We start from the raw sequence: 22888 nt of genomic DNA, 5'->3' as shown, positions 1-22888 counted from the left end.
TGTCTTTAAAAAGTTTCCATGCAGCTTGCAGGGATTTTACTTTTGGCACTGTACCTTTTCATTTCTGTTCAACTAACTTCCTCATTTTTATGTAGTGTCCCTTTCTGAAATTAAATACTACAGTATTGGTCTGCTGTGGTGTTTTCCCCACCACAAGGATGTTAAATTTAATTACATCATGGTCACTATTACCAAGGGGTCCAACTATATTCATCTCTTGGACCTGAGCCTGTGCTCCACTTAGGACTAAATCAAGAATTGCCTCTCCTCTTGTGGGTTCTAGGACTAGCTGCTGCAAGAAGCAGCCATTTAAGGTGTCAAGAAACTTTCTCTCTGCATCCTGTCCTGCGGTGACAAAATAGAAATAAGGAGTATTTTCAAAGTGGCCTGCAAGGGCTAAATTTTGCAATTTCCAGAGTAGTCACTTCAGGCTGTTCTCCTTCTAGAGGAAAGTCACATGCCACTGGACTTAAGTCCTTCCTATAGTGAACAGCCTGAGGCAGTCTCTCTCATCACATCTCACATGCAAAGGGTGGAGTTGTGCCATATGTTCATGAGAAACAAAGGAAAACGGTTAGTGCAGGAAGTGGTACTGCAGGCACAAATCCGCATTACTACACCAACACTCCACCATGGCCTAGGAGAGACAGTGCTACTGGACATGGCTGCCTTGCTGACATTTCTTTCAGCCCCTGGCTGTCCACTTTGGTTTTTCAAGTTGGGGGTCAGCAGTAAAGGGAGAATATAAACTGTGTGGCAGCAGCACAAATAGTACCAAGCTACAGGAATCAGTTTGTCCCCACTCTAAAGCACTGCAGCTGAACTAACTTTGCTCGTCTTGGTAGTGAGTTAATGCAGAAGGGAAATATTTAAATGGCCACATATTCAGAAGTTAACCCACTGGGATTCTATCCTGCCATGTCACACTTGCACCCTTGCTCAGTGTGATAGTATGGGTCACACATACAATAGGCTCATCCAAAAGCTTCAGTGTCAAATCTATTGTTTGCATGCAGGGCAGTTTTCAGAGTCCTGTACCCTCATTCCTAAAAGAGCCATGGTGCAGGAGAGAAAAATAATTTAACCTTTCAGACTCTAAAAGGTTAGCAGTATCTAAGACTATGCCTATACTGCATTTTAAAACCCCCGGCAATGAGTCTCAGAGCCTGGGTTAATGCTACAGCACTAAAAACAGCTGTGTAGATGTTCAGGCTCAGGCTCTGAAGGTCGGGGAGCAGGGTGAATTTCAGAACCCAAGCCCAAACGTCTACATACCTGTTTTTAGTGCCGCAGCGCAACCCTAAATCTTTAGAGCTGGACTCTGAGTTGCTGCCGCAGGTTTTGAAACGTAGTTAGACGTTCACTGAGTATATTGGTGGGATCAAACTATGAATTAGGCTTGTCCAAAATAACAAACTGACAGGCCAAACACATGTGAAGTTATAGTTCACAGCAGCACAGTTATCCAAGCACTTTTCAATCAAAGCAATTTCCAGGAAGCAGGTGCAGCTCCACATTCTACAGGCAGATGGTGCCTTGGCAAAGGTCAAGTTTGAGTTAACATTTCAGAACAGAGACAAAAAACAGCAGTTTCACAAAAGCTCAGGTTCCAGGTTTATTAAGTAAAGTTAACTGAACTGTTTTTGTTCTGTGGAGATTCCTTTCGACCTCACCCAGAGGGGTAGCAGTGTTGCACAGAATCACGGCTGGACTGTGATAACCCAAATACAACTTTGGCTCATCTCACTGCTGACACATATGGAATGACTTGGGGATTATAACGTGCTGTGTCTGCTTGAGGCAGGTACATGTACAGATCAACATAAGATGCAAATGATAGTTCACAACCTGTCAAAACAAAGCAGGGCATTTTGCAAATGCACTGCCATGAGAAGACACATGAAAAAAATTACATACTTGCTAATACATAATATGTTCAGGAGATGCAAAAAAACCCAAACAAACCTCAAACACAAAAATGTCAAGGGGAAAACACAATTTCAGACACAGTCTGTTCTAATTAAAACCCAGTTGTAATTTAACTTTAAATTTCCTTCAAGATGGGAGATGTACAGTAATGTAATTTAACAGAAACCAGGCTTCCCGTGGAGAGGTGTGTCCAAAAACACTGATGCACAAACAGGTTCAGAATTCAAAGCAGAATGTCCCTGGGCATTGGTGGACTTGACTCTTGGAGCCGGAGCAAAGCAATTCATTACACTAGTTGCACTAGAGGGCCTACTGCTGGTCCTTCTTGTTATAATAGCATGTAGGATTCCAGAAGCGGACAGAAGGCAGCACACAAAATTCTGGTTACTGTAAAAAACGCCACAGGCCAGATCTCCCTGGGACTGACTGGAATAAAACAGCCAGTTCCAGTAACCTGGCCTCAGTTCTTCAGTGTTAATGTAATGTTCTGCAAGATTCTTCAGTTCTTAGCTCACTCCTTTTTCAGCCTGAGTTGTTTCTGTCTTGTGCCTGAGCACAAGCAAAATTGGCCATGCCAAATTATCCAAAAAACACAAGGGACAGAACCAAGAAAACTAGCTGAACCTGTAGCTGGCTTTCAAATCCTCTATTTCCAAATATCTGAGTTACAGATCAAAACTTTATCTACAAAAGAAATAACAAAAATGAAATAAAAATGGCACCGTCCACAAAAGGAAAAAAAAAATCTTACAACACAGCCTCGTAGAAATGGTTAGCAACGAGAGCTCAGTCACTAAACAAAGGATTCTAGCTCTTCAAAGGTCAGAGGAAACAAAGCTAAAAATTACTATTCCATGTTCTCTTAATAAGTTAAACTGATCTTCCCTCCCACGTCTACAAAAAGGCAGAGTAATCTACAAGCATGAGGGGAAAATAGGCTACCAAAAATAAAAAAGGGAGAGGAGAGGAGAAAAGAGGAAAGAGTGTGCGCAGGAGAGAGAGCGCAGTCTGTGGTCATCAGGGCTCAGATAGGGCTGAGTTCCTTTTAGGGGTTTAAAAGATGCAAAACCGTTCCTTAAAGGTTTCCAATCTTCAGCAGTTAGTTCAACACTGTAGCCATAAAAACTCAAGTATGTATCAGAGGAGAGATTCTTTCAGGCAGACCCACTGGCATTGTGAGGGCTGCTCAGTTTGTTTTAATCCTCAATTATTATGGGTTCATCATTCATGGGTTGTCGTAACTGGACTGGCTGGAGGATAATGGGCTTGTAAGGGCGTCTGGCAGCTCGCTTCGCTTCAGAAGATGAAAGCAGCTTGCGAATTTTCCTACAAACAGTGAAAATAAAAAGGAGCTTGTCACAAAGACAGAAAATCCTGGCATTTATTTCCTATTCTGCGGAGTGCTCTCAGGAGGCCGTACACATTAATAGGCTGGGCTGATATTTATTTCAGCTAAGTCTTCTCACTTGGTTCTTTTATTAACCCATCAAAAAAAGAGCATTGCCATTTCTATAATTTCTCTTCTCCAAAGAGCCCAAAGCTTTCTATTCTGACTTCAGTGGGCTATTTGCATATGGAAGTGTTTGCAGGATGAAAGCCTCTATTGTAGCAGATGTATGGAATGTCTGCAATAGTTACAGAAACCCAATATTTTCCATTATAAACTTATGTATACACCCACGGCAATAATATCTACTGATAAATTTCAGAGCCATGTTATAAATAAATCATCATTGGCCACCTCACCTGCCTACAAAGCCAACTCCTTCTGACTTATTCTAACATTTCAAACTTCAGAACAGGTTCAAACAGCCGCCACTTAAAAAAAAATGCCAAAGAGATTCTCTTTTCCCCTCAAATGTGGAATTTCGCTGCCAAAATTACACAGGCCCAAGACCAAGAATGGGTAATATTTAATCCTGTGTTTGTAACAGCTTTCCTATGTGTAAAAATGTCATTACCTGGATATTTGGTATCTTGTGCTCTGCTAGAACTAGAAACAAGAGGGGAAAACCTGATCAACTCCAATAGAAGTTTTGCCATTGACTGCAATGAAGCCAAGAATTTCATCCAATTGGAAAAGGGAGATTCCCACATTTTTATGTATAGAAATGTTTTTATAAAGTTGGAGTCACACACATTTTCTTTCTAAAAAAAATTTCTAATGAAAAATTTCAATTTGAATAATTTTGATTTAAAGTTTTCATTCCAAATCAGTAATTTTTATTTAGTATTCAAAACCTGGTATTTCTGAAGTTTCAACTTTTGTTTTTCTCCCTTCTGGCCATGGAATACAACAGCATGAATATTACAGAAAGAGCTTCGATCCCCTGCCTCAGCTGCCCCCACAATCAAGTGCTTCTACAAGGCAGCAGATTTGACACCAATGTGGAGAACATGACAGAACCACCAAAGGTATTTTCCTTTCCACCTCTCCTCCTTTGGTAACCCCTCATGTTTTCAGGAAACCTGAACTGCAATCACCTCGGACCACTGAGTCCTGGTACTTGTGAAGAAGCAGTATTCAATTCAGTTCCAGCCCCTTCATACCCTTTCTCCTCCTACCTTCCCTCTTCCTTCTCAGGGACCCTGAGTTCAGGGTCAGAGGATTTTATTCCCGTTATTTTTTCATTCCAATGAAGAAAGGAGGCTGCTGTCCCCCATTTTGGATCTTCAACATGTCAGGTTCATCCATTGTTTCAAATTCAGGATGGTGACTCTAGCCTCCACTATTCCCCTAAAGCCTCAAGACTGGTTTGTGGCTTTCTACCTGCAAAATGCCTATTTCAAGTATACATTTAGCCAGTCCACAGGAAACTCCTCAGATTCCTGGTAGGAAAAGACAGTTACCTTTTCCGTAGCTGGTGTTCTTCGAGATGTGTTGCTCATGTCTATTCCACAATAGATGTGCGTGCTCGCCATGTGCACCGGTGCCGGAAGTTTTTTCCCTAGAGTACCCGTAGCGGGGAGCACCCCCCACGACTCCTAGAGTGGCGCCTGCCTGGCGCGGTATAAGGGGAGCTGCACGCTCCCTCCACCCTCAGTTCCTTCTTGCCAGACAACTCCAACAGAGGGGAAGTAGGGCAGGATGTGGAACGGACATGAGCAATACATCTCGAAGAACACCAGTTACGGAAAAGGTAACCGACTTTTCTTCAAGTGATTGCTCATGTCTATTCCACAATAGGTCATTCCAAGCTATATCTGCTGGAGGTGGGTAGGGAGTTCACAAGTTCCCAGGATGGAGGAAAGCCCTGCCAAACCTGGCGTCATCCCTGGTCTGGGGGACTATCGCATAGTACGAGGTGAACATGTGAACCGAAGACCATGTGGCGGCCCTGCAAATGTCCTGGATGGGGATGTGGGCCATGAAGGCAGCCGAAGAGGCCTGTGCCTGAGTAGAGTGTGCCCTCACAATGGGTGGCGGGGGAACATCTGCCAGTTCATAATAGGAACGGATGCACGAAGTGATCCAGTTGGAAAGCCGCTGAGTGGAAATCGGCTGGCCCCTCACGCGCTCAGCCGAGGCAATGAACAGTTGCGAGGACTTTCTGAAAGGCTTAGTCCACTCAAGGTAGAAAGCCAGAGCCCGTCACACATCGAGCATGTGGAGACAGCGCTCCCCACTGGACGCGCAAGGCTTAGGGCAGAGGTCCGGTAGAAAAATGTCCTGACCCATGTGGTAGGCAGAGACCACCTTTGGGAGGAACGCAGGGTGTGGGCGGAGCTGGACCTTGTCCTTAGGAAAGACTGCGTACGGCGGTCAGGGCCTTGAGCTCCAAGAGTTGCCTGGCTGACGTGATTGCAACCAGGAAGGCCACCTTCCACGAGAGATGAGGCCAGAAGCACGTGGCCAGCTGTTCAAACAGGGGCCCCGTGAGACAAGCCAACGCCAGGTTTAGGTCCCACTGTGGGACCAGGGGTCTAGAATACAGAAAAAGATGGTCCAAACCCTTAAGGAACTGGCCAGTCATAACACGGGAAAATACCATGCACCAGCGGATGGAAGGCCGATATGGCTGCCAGGTGCACCTTATCTGACGAGGGCGCCAGGCCCTGGGCCCTCAGGTGGAAGAGGTAATCAAGGATAAGCTGGATCGGCGCAGTCACCAGGGAGACACCCTGGTCCACCGCCCACCTAGAAAACTGGGAGCACTTTGCCAAATAAGCGCAGCGAGTGGAGGGCCATCTACTTTCGAGGAGGATGCGCTTAACCTGCTCTGAGCACGTCCTTTCCTCTCCATCTAACCACTGAGCAGCCACGCTGTGAGGTGAAGAGCCGCTAGGTTGGGATGGAGGAGGCGGCCCTGGTCCTGAGAGAGCAGGTCCAGGCAGAGGGGCAACGATCCAGCTACCACCAGGCCCGTGAGGGTCCCGTGCCAATTCTGCCTGGGCCATGCTGGGGCAGTCAGGAGGACCTTGTCCGACTTTATCTTCTCCAGGACCCTGCTGATTAGGGAGAACGGGGGAAAAGTGTAGAGAAGCTGACCTGACCGGGACAGGAGAAAGGCATCGGAGATAGTGCCCCTCCCCAACCCCCACCCGGAGTAGAACAGGGGCCATCGCCGGTTCTGCCAAATAGCGAATAGGTCCACATGGGGAGTTCCCCATCTTTGGAAGAGCTGGTGGGCCACTTCCGGGTGGAGGGACCACTCGGGTGGTGAGGAAAAGTCCCTGCTCGAGCAATCCGCTCTCTCGTTCCGGGTGCCCAGTAGGTGGAAGGCCTTCAGGTGGATGTCGTGGGCTATACAGAAGTCCCACAGCCTGAGGGCTTCACGGCAGAGAGCAGAGGATCAGGCCCAGCCTTGCCTGTTGATATAGAACATCGAGGCCACGTTGTCCGTAAGGACCCTGACTACCTTGCCCTCCAGGTGCAAGCGGAAGGCTCTGAGCTCCTTGACGTTTATACGTAGGGTCAGGTCTTGAGCCGACCACAGACCTTGGGTCTGAAAGTTCCCCACGTGGGCCCCCCAACCCAGGTCCAACACATCGGACACCAGCTCCAATGACGGGGCCCTGTCCTTGAACGGGACCCCTTGGAGCATGTTGTTTGGGGCAGACCACCACTGTAGGAAGGCGATCACAGAATCCAGCATGGTGAGAACCTTGTCCATCCTGTCTGTGGCCTGGGAGAACTTCGAGGCCAACCAAAGCTGGAGGGGACCTCATCCTGAGTTTGGCATGACGGACCACATATATGCATGCCGACATGTGACCCAAGAATTGCAGGCAAACGCTTGCTGTTGTCACTGGGAACCTTGTGACTGAGTCTATGAGACCTTTCAGGATCTCAAAAAGGTCTGGCGGGAGGACGATTCTGCGCCCAGGAGCACCCCGATAAACTCTATGTGTTGGACCAGGACTAACGTGGACTTGGTGTTGTTTACCAACAGGCCCAAGGTGGTGCACATGGATAGGAGGAGCGCCATGTGATCCTTCACCTGCGCCTGGGAGGTGCCCTTGACAAGCCAATCGTCCAGATAAGGGAATATCTGGACCCCCCGCCATCTGAGGTAGGCCACTACCACTGACATGCCTTTTGTAAGCACCCTGGGGGCAGTGGATAGACCAAACGGAAGGACCGTGAATTGGTAATGATTCTGTCCCACCACAAAATGGAGGAAGCATCTGTGCCCCTTGAATATGTGGATGTGGAAGTACGTGTCCTGTATATTGAGGGCAGCGTACCAGTCCCTGGGATCCAGGGAGGGGATGATGGAGGCCAGGGAGACCATGCAGAACTTGAGCTTCACCATGTACTGGTTCAGACCTCGAAGGTCCAGGATGGGCCTGAGCCCCTCTTTGGCCTTCAGGATAAGGAAATAATGGTAGTACCACCCCTTGCCCATGAACTCCTCGGGCATCGCCTCTATTGCTCCTAGTCCTAGGAGCCGCCCCACCTCCTGCTCAAGCAGAGCTTCATGTGACAGGTCCTCCAAGAAGAACGGGGGCGGGGGTGGTTGGGCGGGGAGGAAGTAAACCTGAGGTGTAACCCCGGGAAATGGCATTGAGGACCCATTGGTCTGAGGTTAGCAGCTACCATTCCAGGAGGAAAGCACACAACTGGTTGGAGAAGGGAAGCTTTATTGGGGGTGGATCCCTGATGAGGACTGGTGGGGTACCCCCAAGTGTCCTGTCAAAAATGCCTTTTTCCCCGCCTGCTTGCCCTTGGAGGACCCAGGTTGGGGGGCAGGCCAGAGACTGCCTCTGAGGGCGTCTTTAATAGTCCCACTACATGCATCCGACGAAGTGGGTATTCACCCACGAAAGCTCATGCTCCAATACGTCTGTTAGTCTATAAGGTGCCACAGGACTCTTTGCTGCTTTTACAGATCCAGACTAACATGGCTACCCCTCTGATACTTTAATAGTCCCGCTGCTTCTTATCGGCAGCCTCGTACTTCAGGAGGGCTGCTTGGGCGGGAGTCTTGAATTTAGGTTTTGCCGGAGCTGGGACATAGAGGCCCAGAGTCTGGAGGGTCGTGCGGGAGTCCTTCATGCCATGCAGCCTTGTATCTGTTTCCTCCACAAACAGAGCTTTCCCATCAAACGAGAGAACCTGCATGGAAGACTGCGCCTCGCTGGACAGCCCAGAGAGCAGGAGCCACGATGCCCGTCTCAGGGATGGAGGCCATCGATCATGTGGCCGTGACTGCAGCATCTGAAGCTGCCTGCAGGGACGCCCTAGCAGCCGCTGTCCCTTCCTCCACTAGTGCCTTAAACCCCTTCCTAGCACACTCCTGGAGGGAGTCCTCAAACTTAGGCAGGGAGCCCCACAGACTGAATTCGTACCAGCCCAGGAGAGCCTAATGGTTCGCCACTCGTAACTGGAAGCTCAAAGATTAATACATTTTCCTTCCGAAAGAGTCCAGTCTCCAAGAGTCTTTGTTCTTTGGGGTCGGGGCTGGCTGACCCTGCCGTTCGCTATGGTTGACCAACTCGACCACCAAGGAGTTGGGCGCCAGGTGGGTATACAAGTACTCGAGCCCTTTAGTGGGTACAAAGTACTTACGTTCCACCTTTTTAGAGATGGGGGCCAACAAGGCTGGTGTTTGCCACAGAGCATTTGAAATCTTAGCCACGCCTTCATGGAGAGGCAAGGCTACCCTACCAGGTGCCAATGGGGATAACAAGTTAAACAGGGAGGCCGAGGGCTCATCCATATCCTCTGCCTAGAGGTGTAGGCTCGCTGCCACCCTCTTTACGAGTTCTTGGTGGGCCCTAGAGTCCTCCTGCAGGATATTGGGGAGGGGGGCGCAATCGCCTCCTCCGGCCAGGGCGAAGAGGCCAGTGTGGTGGGTGCTCTGGGTGTCGGCCGACAGCAGAGGGTCCACCACCTAGTCGGTCTCTGAGCACAGTGCTGAGGACGTACATCCCACCGACTCCTTCCTCAGGGGTCTGGAGAGGGAGGCCGACAGTGCTTCCAAAGCTCTGGATACTGAGGAGGCCCCCACCAGGGGCTGCGCAGGAGGCCACAGTGCCCACTGGTACCATTCGGCCGGCCATGGCACTCGGTGCCACTGCACCTGTTGTGGCACCGGCAGGACCGACTGTCCGGGTTGGCCAGCCTGGCCCACTGAGGGACGGCTACGGATCGAGACCGGCCTGGCGTAAGATTTGCTGCTGTCCTTGGACTGGGAGTGGTGGTGCTGGGATCTATGACGGCCACGGGACCGCGATTTCGACGTGGAGGACTAGTACTGACAGTAATCGCTGCTCCGCGAACGGCCTCGACGGGCGGACCCATGATGGCGAGACGCCCGCGATCGATGCCCAGAGCTGCGATGTCTTGGTGGAGAATTGGAGTGGGAGGCTGAGCGGGAACTGCGTCGACGATCGTGTCGTGACCTACTGCGGTCCTCTCTCCGAGATGAGGACCAATGGTAATGCCCGCCGTGATCCCATCGATATTCAGTCCTTGAGGACGAGTGGTGCCGTGAGTCCCAGACAGATGGAACCCAGCCAGACAGTCTGGTCAGCATCAAGGGCGATCCACCTGGACTCTGCCCTGAGCGGTCGCTGGGCGGTGATCGGCGTCATCAACGTTCCCTCGACCGAGACCAGTACCAGGCCGGAGGCGGCTGCAAGGATCCCAGCAGTGGCTTGCCTCTGGAGCACGGGTTCAACATCAGCAGCGCTCCAGGTGTGGAGGGCCTGGAGGGCTTCAGGCGTGGAAGGCATCCGGACATCTGGAGAGGCCTGTTCCAAACGGACTGGGCTATTTTGCTCAGCTTGAGTCAGAGGCCAGGGCCCTGGTGGGGAACAAGGACTACCCAACATGGGCCTAGCCTCTGTCCCAGATTTCCCTCAGTGCCGCTGTGAAGAGGGAGTCTTCTTGGCCCTCTTGGTGTGCCCTGTGGATGGGGAACGGTGCCGACTGGTCGATGATACCGGAGGGTCACCAGGTACCAGTTCGGAGCGGCGTGCCGGGGTCGGAGTCAGCGCCAGCGTGCTGGGGTCAGGATGGCTTGGAGCCTAATGTTTCCTTCTCTTTTGGTCTGAGGCTTAAATGACTTGCAAATCTTGCACCTTTCGCTGATATGGGTTTCTCCCAAGCAGCACAGTCTGCATGTGGGTCGCTCCTTGGCATAGAATGCTTGCAAGAGCACACAACTTAAACCCTGGGGCACGGAGCATGCCCTGGCCCAGGCTCATTTACTAACTAAACTGCTAACTAATGACAGGTACTAACATTAAATGAACGAACAGTTCTGGGGACAAGCTACAGCAAAGCTGGAGCAGAGCAGTTCCGACGCACCTTCACTGGTGGCAAGAAGGAACTGAGGGTGGGGGAAGCGCGCAGCTCCCCTTATAGTACGCCAGGTAGGCGCTACTCCAAGGGTCATGGGGGGCGCTCCCCACTACGGGTTCTGCAAGGGGAAAAACTTCCGGCACCAGTGCACGTGGCGAGCACGCACACCTACTGTGTAATAGACATCAGCAATCACTCGAAGAAGAACATGTCACTCCCAGTACAGGCTTCTACACCCTTTGCTCTTTCCACAGCACCAAAGATATTCACCAAAACCTTGCCAATAATGACAGTTCCTTAAAGAAGGCAGAGAACCCAGCTCAACCCTTGCCTCAACTACTGGCTGATTCGGGGAAGATCACCTCAGCAGGTGACCAAGTCGATCCAAGTAACCACAACGCTCTTCACTCCATTGGGCCTCAAAGTCAGAGAGAAATCCACACCTGCTCCGAATCAAATCAACAGCATTCATAGGAGCAATGTTCAGTTCCAGGGAGAAGAAGGTTTCTAACCATCAGAGTAGTGAGCGTTTGGAAAAGCTTTCCAATAGGAGGAGGAGCAAACAGCCCAACTAGTTTTGAGATGGAGTTTGAGAAATTTATGACTGGGATTAATAATGAGTTGCCTGTGACAGCAAGGGACTGGACTTGATGACCCAGGTGGTCTCTTCCAGTCTTATGTCCCTATGAATCCATTTTCCATTGAGTGCTGCAGTGGCACACAATCGGCCAGAGACCCATTCTATTGAAACATCTTAGGCAGCTGCTTGAGTTTTTAAATATGCAACACCAGGCCTGGTGAAGAGACTTTCTGAGCAGTCATACACATGTCATCAGTGTGCATGAACAGTGCTAGGGGTGATAAATGCAAAGTAGAGACCAAAAGGAGTTACATACAGGCAGCCTCCCCAGTGAGAATCAATTGATTGGCATATATTCCTTACCGGGTTTCCTCAGTGGCCATATAAAACACATCATCCGGAGCATCAATCCAATTCATCCTCCTCCTTTTCACTGGAGGCATGGATCCACCACGAATTAATCGGACTTTTGTTGGGTATGATTTCCCATTGAGCAGCAAGTTTCGGCTTGGTCCCTAACAATATATAAAGAAGTAAAATTATGGACTGCAGTTAATCCATGGTGGCATGTGACAAACAATCAAACAAGAGGAGAGAAGGATTTAAAGCTGCCAAATCAGATATTAAAGTTCATTGCAAGTTCTCCCGCTCCTGCCCATGAGTGAATGTAAATTTCATGAAAAAGCAACTGGCCACTAGTACTAGAAGCTGAGGCCCTCTTAAAATTACAATAGGACAGGATTGTAGTAAAAAAATAGGAACAAATCGTATGGCCAGTAAACCTACATTTGTACACAAAAGGATCACATCAAGTTTGGAAGACTGAGTGCAAGATGCAGCTCTCAGTCACACTACTGTAAATGTGAGGTAATTCCATTAAATTTCAGAAGGAAATCTGGATTTACACCTAGCAAAATTTAAAAATCTGACTCACGTTATACTGAGCTCGCGCACTGACCCGCATCCCTTTTGCTTTAAGGATGTTCATTTTTAAGAAGGGGACTATATAGTTAAAAATTCTTTTAGAAAACCTAAAATCATAGACCTTAAGATGCTCATCAGAAGGTCTCACTGTGATATTTGTCTTATTCTGATGCCCCCACGTATAGTGAACTTGCTTTATGAAGTTAGTCCCTGCTACTGCACTGAAATTTATAGTTCTACCTTTATAAAGATGCAGGTGTGGGCATGCAAAGAATTAAACTACTCAAGTATGGTTGTCCTGAATCACTTGGGGCCCAGTTCTGCCACTTGTACTCACGATAAATACTATTTAGAAAAATTCCACAGAAATTAACAGTGCTCATAACAGACTGAAGTTGCAGAATCAGGCACGGAAAGTTTGAGGTGAGCAAATTAGAACTGTTCAGAAAGTCTTCTATAGAGGTAAAGAAAATTTTGATGAAAGTGAAAATAAGTTTGTGAAAACTAATATGTCCATAGAAAATTTTGAGTGGGGGGTGGGAATTGGAATCCTGAAAAATTGCAGCGAAAAACCGAAAATTCTGATTAGGAAATTCAGCCCTAGTGTCTCATGGAGAACATCATCTCCCATAAGGCATGATGATCATCCCTCTTGGAAAGAGGAGGTGGCGTATCATGGGAGTCCCCGGCCATGGTGCACCATAGGAGATGTAGTCTGACTGGGAACGCACAGGAGAATGTGAACATGAAGCACCTAAATTACAACTCCCAAGAGGTACTCTACCAGCATACCCAAGTTGAAATATTGGGCAACAAGAGGGAATATAAGGGTTTTTTCTTGACAATTTTCTGCAGAAACCAGATACTTTGTGAAAATTTCATTTAGTCAAAAACCCAATTTTCTCTCAAAAAAAGGTTTGACAATATATCCTAGCAGCCCTAGTATAAATGCCATTGGCTGCTTTAGAGTTAGATGCATTTTCCTATTTTTCTCTCTCAGCCAATACAAAAGTCTATAAAACAGCTAAATCATTTTTTCTTTCTTAACTCCTTGAAAACTGGAGGCAAGTGTCACACTTATATTGTATAAATGGCATAGACAACTTATTTTTTCTCAATATTTTTCTACCTCCTTTGTATTTCAGACAATTTCAGCACCAAAACAAGCCATCAAAATACTTTAAGAAATTCAGCTTTTACTTTTGTGGTGTGGGGAACAATGTTTGAAATATGGTGTTGCCAGATTTCTGAAGGAGAGTCCTTTTCATTGCTGTGTGAAGACTATTTTCTCCATTGTGTTAAGTGTCAGGAAAACGACGGCAGTGAAAATTCTCGGAAATGCTTTGAGTCTAGCTTTTCTCTCCCCAAACAGAGCAATCACTTCAACTGTTACATCCTGAAACATGGACCTTTCATTTTCAGTAGAACATTTTATCAAGCAAGCAGAGCAGCAAGACATTTCAGTGTTTTTATCCCTGCAGGTGATTGGGGTTTGGCCATTTCTTATATTTCTCCCACTACACTGTGAGTTTGTTTACACAGCAGACACAAACAAGTAGCCAGTCTCCTCTGCAGTAAGAGGTGTAACTGAATTCAATTAAAATACAATTCACCACATCTTATCAAATGCTAATGTGACAAACAAAGTGATCTGCTTTGTTATTACAACTAAAATAGCATGACAAAATTAAATCCTGGCCATAAGATATACTCTACCCAAGACAGAAGCATTAGATTTGATAATACTCAATCATTAGTCAATAGCTGTCATTCAAACCTGCTGCAGATTTACTAATTTCTGAGTGCCTCCATTCACACTAGTACATTGTGGCAATTTACCAAACAGGGCAAATTCCACTATAGCAATACCATGAAAGGGTGCTTTGTGGCAAAAATTCCAGGGTGCAAAATTCTTTCCACTGAAGAGGACTATAACAAGGACTATGCCATTAAATCCCATTTTGATGGCTTAAAGTGGCTCTTCACCCTTGTGCTGGCCCTTTGAAAGGGGGCGAATTGGACCCCAGGAGCACTCCATGAAAAGCACTTTGCCAGAAACCCATCAATTAGACTGGCTATTTGCTTCTGTCACCTGATAAAGCTCTCAGCATAATGGATGAAAGGCTAAGATGATGTTTTACTTTTAAAAACACACATTCTTAGCAGACAACTTGCACGCCAACTGTCTAAAAAATAAGAAACCATTTGCCAAACAAAAACCCTTCCGTCATGTCTTCCCTTTCTCCTTCAATGAAACACTCCACCTAAAACACATTTCAGGGCTTTGCTGTAAACAGCCACTCTCTTGACTTCTGTACAAGTGGACACACAAAATGTTCCATTCAAAACAGAATTTCACTGATACAGATTGCACTGTGTCTTTTTTCATTTAAACACCCAGATCTGTTTTTTATACACAAAACCATCCTGGCTAATTGAAGAAAAAAAAAGTGATAAAGTATGAATAGCTGTGAACAGCAAAAGCAAAAAAAACTAGAGCACCCTTTTAAAGCCTATCTAGAGAGTTACGGTTTGGGGGGTTTTCTCCTCCCCCCCACCCATTTTTGGTTTAAATGAACATTCTCTTACCATTTGTCTGGTTTGTCCGTGGTTAGGCAGACCTAACAAACAGGAAAGAGAATAGAGCTTGTAAGACAGCAGTGATTTTCCAAGACAGAAAAAATACAAAATCAAACAAACACAGCTATGTTTGCATTTGGGTTGATTTTCTAATGTGGCAGTTTTCTATCACCCTAATCTCTCCCCTCCTTGAGAAATAACTGAGAAGACAGCATCCCTAACAATGTGATCTAAAAAACGAAGGCCAAAAAGCTTAAATATGCTACCCACTTTTTTCTCCAGTCACTCATGTCTTACTGGACAATACATGGGAAACCATCACCAAAATCAAATCCCCTCTTTCAGATCTGGAAACTACTTCTCAATAGCTTGGGAACAGCTCCAGTTTTCAGATTTTATGATGGACTTAAAGAAAAGGACAGTATTGCACTATCAAAGGAGCAAAGAGTAAAATCTTTACTATCATCTGGGAAAATCCAAGGAGCTATTTTATCTCCTGGATGTACAATCAGATTGCATCTACTGAACTGCTCAGTCCATAAGACCCTGTCACAAGTAAAGACTTCCAATATCTTAGCTCCGACAGTCACAGAGCTCAGCAATCTCTCCATCACACAAGGTGATACTCCAGTAACACAAATCTTACAGGCACAATGATCTGATGTAGTAAATGGTAGTCTAGTAACATTATTGGATATTCCATTGCATGGTGAAAGGTCCATGTTTTAAGTGCAGAGCTAGTGTGTAAACTGAACCAGGGCTCTTAGCAAACAGGTATACTACTGGACACATACAAGTATCAGTATGTAAGAAAATGAAGACTTGGTATAGAGCTGCAGCAAAGGTATGGCAGGGAATGGCCTAGGTAACCTAATATATCTTTCCATCACCACCTTTTTACTATTTTATGGTAAGTTCAAATGATTTTTTTAATATTACCTACATCAGTTACATTGTACCAGCATGTACATTCCCAAAACTTTAAATCACATTTCATCAACTGCAGTGCACATGAGCATCATTGGGCCGCTTTTCGGCCCAGAAAGGAATTGTTCTAGACATAAAGAGAATATGTATTATAACAGGCAGCTACTGACTGCAAAATGGATTTCCATTATAACCTTGCTTTCACACACACAACTTTTCTAAACATTATCCTTTTAGCCTGAAATTTTCCTTGTTTGGTCTTTGACCAAAGATGAACTTTTATTTAAAAATATATGTTTGAGCAAAGTCCCTGCTGCTATTTGAGAATTCAGCAACAATTCTCTCTCTCTCTCTCTCTCACACACACACACACCCCTACACACACCCAACCACCCACCCTCCTGTTTTAAAAGATTCTAACCGTAATCATCAGATAGATGCCTACTTCAAAACTGGCTACATCTGAAGATTCCTTTGTATAACGTAAACTCTAACATACTTAGTAAGTACACTGGTAAAACATATAGGATATAAAACGAGGCCAAGTTAATGTTTCAGGGAAAAAATACAACTGTTGGACTTCCCTATTTTTGCGTGCTTGGGTGGTCTTAATTGTAATATTGCCATAAATTCAGTAGTTTGCATCATTCACGGTAACAGTGCACCTTTCTGCAAAAAGGCAGATATAAGCAACTACCAACATATGAAGACAAATGCACACATTCACACATGCAGGGGTGCTGGAACAATTTGTATCGGGGGATGCTGAGAGCCACTGAACAAAACTGTAAACCCTGTAGATGATGGAACCCACTTCAAAATCAAGAGGTGCGGCAGTACTCCCAGTTCCAGCACCTATGCACACATGGCTTCATTTTCTGGCACTTCAGTGCTCAAACATCCAGCTTCAGAGCTGGAGATCACCTAATGATTGTTTGCGGTACTGTTGTAGCTGTGTTGGTCCCATGGTATTAGAGACACAAGGTAGGTGACCCCAGACCTGAAGAAGACCTCTGTTTAGCTCGAAAGAGCGTACCTTCCACCAACAGAAGTTGGTCTAATAAAAAATTATTACCTCATAGAATCATAGAATCTCAGAGTTGGAAGGGACCTCAGGAGGTCATCTAGCTCAAAGCAGGACCAAACCCAACTAAATCATCCCAGCCAGGGCGTTGTCAAGCCTGACCTTAAAAACCTCTAAGGAAGAAGATTCCACCACCTCCCTAGGTAACCCATTCCAGTTCTTCACCAGTTTTCCTAATATCCAACCTAAACCTCCCCCTCTGCAACTTGAGACCATTACTCCTGGTTCTGTCATCTTCTACCACTGAGAACAGTCTAGATCCATCCTCTTTGGAACCCCCTTTCAGGTAGTTGAAAGCAGCTATCAAATCCCCCCTCATTCTTCTCTTCTGCAGACTAAACAATCCCAGTTCCCTCAGCCTCTCCTCATAAGTCATGTGTTCCAGCCCCTCATCTACCTTGTGTCTCTAATGAAGGAGATGTCAACTAATGATACATCTAGTATCAGGAAGGAGCTCGGTTAGTGAAGGGAATGTAAGTCTCTACCTAAGCAGCAGTCACATTCAAAAGGCAGGAGCAGGAATGGCCAGTTGATGGAGACAAAGAGCTTGACACAGCTGTTGGGAGGAGCACTGTCATTAGGTTGCAAGTTGGGACTGGAAGTCAGGAGACTGAGTTCTAATCACTGCTCTGCAATTTTATCCAGTATGTGACTGTGGGCAAGTCACTTTATCTCATACTTCTGTTTCCCTTTCTACAAAATAAGGATAATACTGTCCTTGCTGACAGGGATATTGAGAGGTTTAACCAACTGACGTTTGTGAAAACTTTTGAGCTCTGTGGATGGAAGGCACAGGGCTCAATATACTTGATACCAACGAAGACAGGGCCACAGGGGCAGCTGGTGTCAAAGGATTTCCATTCAGAGAGGAGAGGTAGCTACTGGGGCAAATGAGGATGTTGGTGTACAGGTAGTAGTCACTAGCAAGGCTACTCCCAAGTTCCAAGATCAGTAGTAACTCAGATCCTCCATGGTGAGAAGACAAAGATGTCACATGTTGAGAGTGACAAAAGCAAGACTCAGAGGTAAAAGCTACTAGTTCCAAGAGTTTGTGCTTCAAGTCCATAGACAACAGCAAAAAAACACCAACAACCCCAAAACCTGTTAATCATCCAACATATGGACTCAGCCTCAAAAATAAGCTGCTCCTTTCAGCAAAAAGTGGCCACATTATATAATTGTGTATTTTGCTGATCCAGTAATCAGCAACATAAAATAGATACATTTTTCAAAGCAATTTTTATAGCCTTGCTATTACACTATGTTTGATGTTAATATATCTGAAGGCAATACACCAATACTTAACTATTTGAGATTGTTCCCTTTCAACAAATTTATATACCTGGAATGTAGAAGACAAGGAAAAAATACAGCAATAGCCATTAAAAAAACTAATTATGTTATGACAGAAAATTACATCGGAAATAATGGCTGGCCATTTAAAACACACCATTTATCAATAGTTATTGCTTCACAGTAGCAGAGATACAGTACCACAGCTATAACATATTCCAAATACAATCTCAGAGCTGCTGTTCAACTTTTCAGGGGTTGAGAATGGAACACAGACACCCTTCTCCCCCAAACACACAAAATGAGGCAGTGAGGGGGACACACACACACACACACACACACACACACACGTCTTAGACCTAAGTATATATTAGGGACAAAAATGCAGAGGGCTCTGGCAGCCCTTCTACAGCCCTCTATATTTAAAAGGAGACTTTTTCTCTTAACCGTATCTCATTACAGGGATCCTGGAAAAAGGACAGGGAAGGGGGTCTGGGATAACCCTTTTCTAAAATCCAACTATCTGAAGGTATAGACTTCCATGCCTGAAAACATGGCATTGACTGCCACCAAAAGCAGAGAAACCTAGGAAAATACAGGGTTTATTTCAAGTTCCTCTGGCATACCATCAAGCTGCGTGCTTCTAATGGGATATTCAGTGACAATCCAAAACTGAGGAGGAAGGCTGTTGATGACCACAAGTTTTACCCTGACTAACCAGATTTTCCCTCTTTTTAGAGATAAAAGCTACAAGGCAGATGGCTACAGAAACTAAGATGCTTTCAGAAATCTCAAAGATTAGGATTTATTTCCACAGAACAATAAGAAAAAACTCATCGCCCTGGAGAGTGGTCTGCTGCCTTTCAATTTTTCTAAAGCCTCAGAGTGAGATAAATATGACCACCACAGGAACTTCAAGGGGTCAAATTAAGTCAAGAACTTGACTGCACATCTGCAGGTAACCTAAAGTTCCGTAACCACAAATGACTCTGGAATGTTACTGAAATAGCTATAGAACAAGCTGCCATATTATAGACAGTGCACGAAGCCCTCAAAGTATGTCTCAGCTCTTGAATAGTGCACAGGAATCAAAACCTTTGATCTCTGGCACAAGATCTATTCTGCAGGACAGCTTGCTTCACAGGGAGTAGTCACAATAGGTTATAATGATCTTATGACTGGCCTTTCTTAGAGTGTCAGAGCTGCAAGGGGATATATTTCCAAGATGATCCAGGAGCCAATGAATTTCTATTTCACTGCAGCTAAATTCCATTTCTATTTAATTTACTCCAATGAGATAAAGGCAAGTTTAAAGCCTAGATTAGATCTCATTAAAAAAGAGCCACCACACTAAAACATTGCCCTCTATGCACCAACCCTACCCCTCCTTTTTTAAATGAATCTAATAGATACCTGACCTGAGGGAGTTCATGACTCCAGGGAACACTCAACTCTGAATCTCCTGCAGTGCTGCTGGGGCCAAGGAGTAGTTGGCACTCATCACTACACCCACCTGACTGCACAGCATCAGAGTGAGATGTCTAGCTTCTGTCATACTACAGAGAAACCTGCTAGCATGGCTGATTTCCTGAGGAAATCTGCAAGAGCACAAAAGTGCACACTCTATTTGACACAATCCCTATTTGTATGGAGTCCAGCAAGCCCTCGTTGTGCCACAGTGGTGGCATCACAACTCCCCCAAATTGCCTACCAGTTGCAGAAGTGCAAACTCCTTTCGCAGCACCTGTATAAAATGCTCTCCTATCACTGCCAAAGGTGGGAGAGCCAAATCCTCTAATCTAATCTCGGAAGTATTCATTCACACCTGGGTGTCTAACAAATGGAGAACCTTCCAACATATCACAAAGGCAAAAGTCAGGAAGCGGCAGAATAGAAAGTGAGCACCTCTCCTTCTGCTAGTCACCTTTTCATGTAACTAGAAATCTCTAAGCCCCTTTCTGTTCCTCTTTTCTTACCCTCATTTTCGATAAACTTTACCTCAGCACCACAAATTCTTTGCCTAAATCCCCCTCCTCCACCAGCAGAAAGCATGCAGCTCCCCACAAGCAACCTCTGAAGCACTGGTCCCAAGGAAAATCACAGTCCAACACCAAACCATTTAGGGCATACCTTAGGATGGCCTAATTTATAACATAGAACTTTTAACTCCCTCCCCTACACTTTGGCATGGCCAACCACATAATGCACCCACTAAAGTTTGCTCCCCCAAAATGCACATCCACTTCGCATAGGCTCAAATCCTCTTTTTGTCAATCAGCACAGCAAGAAGTTAATCTTCGTATTTATTTCTCTTTGCTGAAGAGAGCTATCATGCAATACATGCAGTGTGAAAAATCTTTCAGAAATGTAACTGTGATAAACTGCAATGTACATAGAAAACTGAATCGTACACTGTCAAGACTAGTTAGTTTAAAATCTAAGCTACCTTTCAAAATACACAGATTTATTTTCAAAGTCCATGTAATATTTTTACACACATTTTCTCTCTTTCTGCCCCCCTCCAAAAACAGAACCAAACCCCCAAAACAGATGCCTTTCCCGGGATCTTGTTTTTGTTGTTGTTGAGAAGAACATCAGCAGTCCCACATTCGTGAGCGAACCATAACAAAACAGTATGTGCACATGACCGAATAAGTATTTTCTGATAGGGAAACAGACTTCATTTTCAAGTTGCGAAACAAGTTTCAAGCTTAACTTTAAATAGTGAAAGAGGGGGAGAGAGAGGGTGTGTGTATAAATAAATAATGGAAATTATATCAATTATTCCTTTAATTGTTGAGAAAATAGTGCCAGTATTTTACATAGCTGGAGCTGTGAGCAGATTGTTAGATGTCTATCACCTTAAAAGTGCAGTGGGTGAACATGCAGGAGTGTAATTACAGAAGTGCAACTAGCTATAAAAATCTGTTGTGCACAATGTTAAAATTGTAAGTTACTTACCTAAATAAGTTCCTACCAAGATTGGCAAAGGAGAAGGGGAAAAAAAGATTTAAAGTTAAAAAAGGAAAGATTATGTGAAATAAAAGCAGAAAAACAAAGTAACTATTTTGATTGTAATGGAGAGCAAGAGTGACTGAGTTTCTAGAATGTTTGATATTACACTAAATGAGGCAAGATTAAAACAAATCTCCAAACACGTGATAAAGCAAAGGCCAGACTGGATTCTCTGGACATAAAAAAAGTTGTTCTTTGCCCACATCCATTCACTATCCTTGCATATTATGTATTTATTGGCCTTGCACAGTAGATCCTGAAATGCTCAGTTCTACAGCTGTTTACACGGAATCAGTTTGCTACCAACACACTACATGGTCATGTTCCGATGCCCTCGCTCATACTGGGTCGCACCCTGCTCCACAAGTAGTCCCACTGAGTCTGATGGAACTCTTTGTGAAGTAAGGTCCTATTCCACATGAGAAAGGCCACTGGTGATTAGATGAGATTAGTCCATAATGGGTCAGCAGTAGTCAGCTTCATCCCTAAAATATCATTCTTATACTCTGTCTAGATGTGAGGTCCTGGAGGAAGAGAGAAGTTCACTTTAAAACCTTGTTTCTTTAGGAGCTGTCAAATCTGGACGACAGAAACTGTAAGCAGCTCAGTTACCTGCTACTCTCCAACCTGGGACAAACAAATGGAACACCATATAACAAATATGAGTCCAAGCTACCTGTTGTCATCTTCAAGGCCATTCACAACTTTGTCCCTTCCCTACTGATTCACTCATATCTTATACTGTCACTAACCTGCTCCTTAATTGCATCAGTTATGCCAGCCCCTGTCTTTTAGATATGGTCTAAAGAATATTTAGTCTTGCCATGAGTGGAGGGGACTGGACCAGATGACCTCTTGAGGTCCCTTCCAGTCCTATGATTCTAGGATTCTCTTCAAACACATCTAGGGTGAGTATACATCCCAATGTTATTGGGACCGTCCTGACAGAGGCTTTGTTTTATATAGTCAACTCTACTCCCCCTCCCAATTTTTCACACTTGCTATCTGGTCACTCTAAACAAACCTCTCTGTGCCTTTCTCCATGCTGTCCCTTATATGCATGGAGTGCTCTCCCTGAATAGATCCTTGAAATTTGGAGGAGGGGGTGGTAGTCTCTCTCCAGACCTACTTTTACCACACTACCAGTAAAAACCTAATCAGCATATAATGGCGAGTCTGAGGCCAGGTGGGAAAATGTATCTATATATCTCACCATTTGCTATAAATATAAAAATTATATACTTGTCTCCATTGCCTCTGATCTTTTTAGACTAAGCTCTCCAGGACAAGGCTCATGCTTAACTTTGTACAGAGTCTAGCACAACAAATCTGATCAGAGCCTCTGTGCACTACTGAAATATAAATATTGTACCTTGAGGACATGCTGTTCAACTTGCTTCCCACAAAGTGGCTTATCTCCTAAGTGCATATGTGCAGAGGAGAGGAGACTTCTAAAGGACAGACTGTGCTTTTAGCATGCAATTTACAGCAAGGGGTGGTGCATATGCTCACCTCCCAGCAGGAAGCACTGGGAGGCAGCATGAACAATGCTGCCTGGATCGCCCCAGTTGTGCTGGTGGCAATACTCACTACATCCCTTTAGAAGGGTGTAGAATATTTGCCCTCATGAAGCCAGCCAGCTCCACTAACCTATGTGCAAGCGGGTGAAGCTATGGCTCCACCCATTCTCCCCATAGTAGCTCCTTGAGGAGAAACATCTGGGATGCAGTCCTTATGCTCCCATGAGCACACAGGATGCTATTGTGGCTAGACCCTTACTTTCTCCTATGCCCAGGGGCGGCTC

General features: G+C 45.4%; 1 protein-coding gene across 4 annotated transcripts in view; it reads right to left on the bottom strand.

The window, feature by feature from the left end:
* Positions 1-1606: 1606 nt before the first annotated feature.
* MTA1 (metastasis associated 1) overlaps positions 1607-22888 on the bottom strand; it is a 174678-nt gene continuing 153396 nt past the window's right edge. For 2 of the 4 annotated variants that reach the window (XM_045027526.1, XM_045027528.1), the window contains exons 18-21: positions 21031-21042; positions 14775-14806; positions 11625-11776; positions 1607-3255 (exon numbers count right to left, since the gene is read on the bottom strand). In XM_045027526.1, coding sequence (XP_044883461.1) covers positions 3126-3255; positions 11625-11776; positions 14775-14806; positions 21031-21042 — 326 coding nt within the window. In that variant the 3' untranslated portion in view covers positions 1607-3125. The remainder of the gene's footprint in view (positions 3256-11624; positions 11777-14774; positions 14807-21030; positions 21043-22888) is intronic. The other 2 variants (XM_045027527.1, XM_045027530.1) reach the window with 2 other exon arrangements.

The sequence above is a fragment of the Mauremys mutica genome, chromosome 8, assembly GCF_020497125.1.
Source record: "Mauremys mutica isolate MM-2020 ecotype Southern chromosome 8, ASM2049712v1, whole genome shotgun sequence".
In the NCBI taxonomy this organism is placed as follows: Eukaryota; Metazoa; Chordata; order Testudines; family Geoemydidae; genus Mauremys; species Mauremys mutica.
Note: the sequence above shows the minus strand (reverse complement) of the source record. Positions and strands in the feature narration are given on the sequence as shown.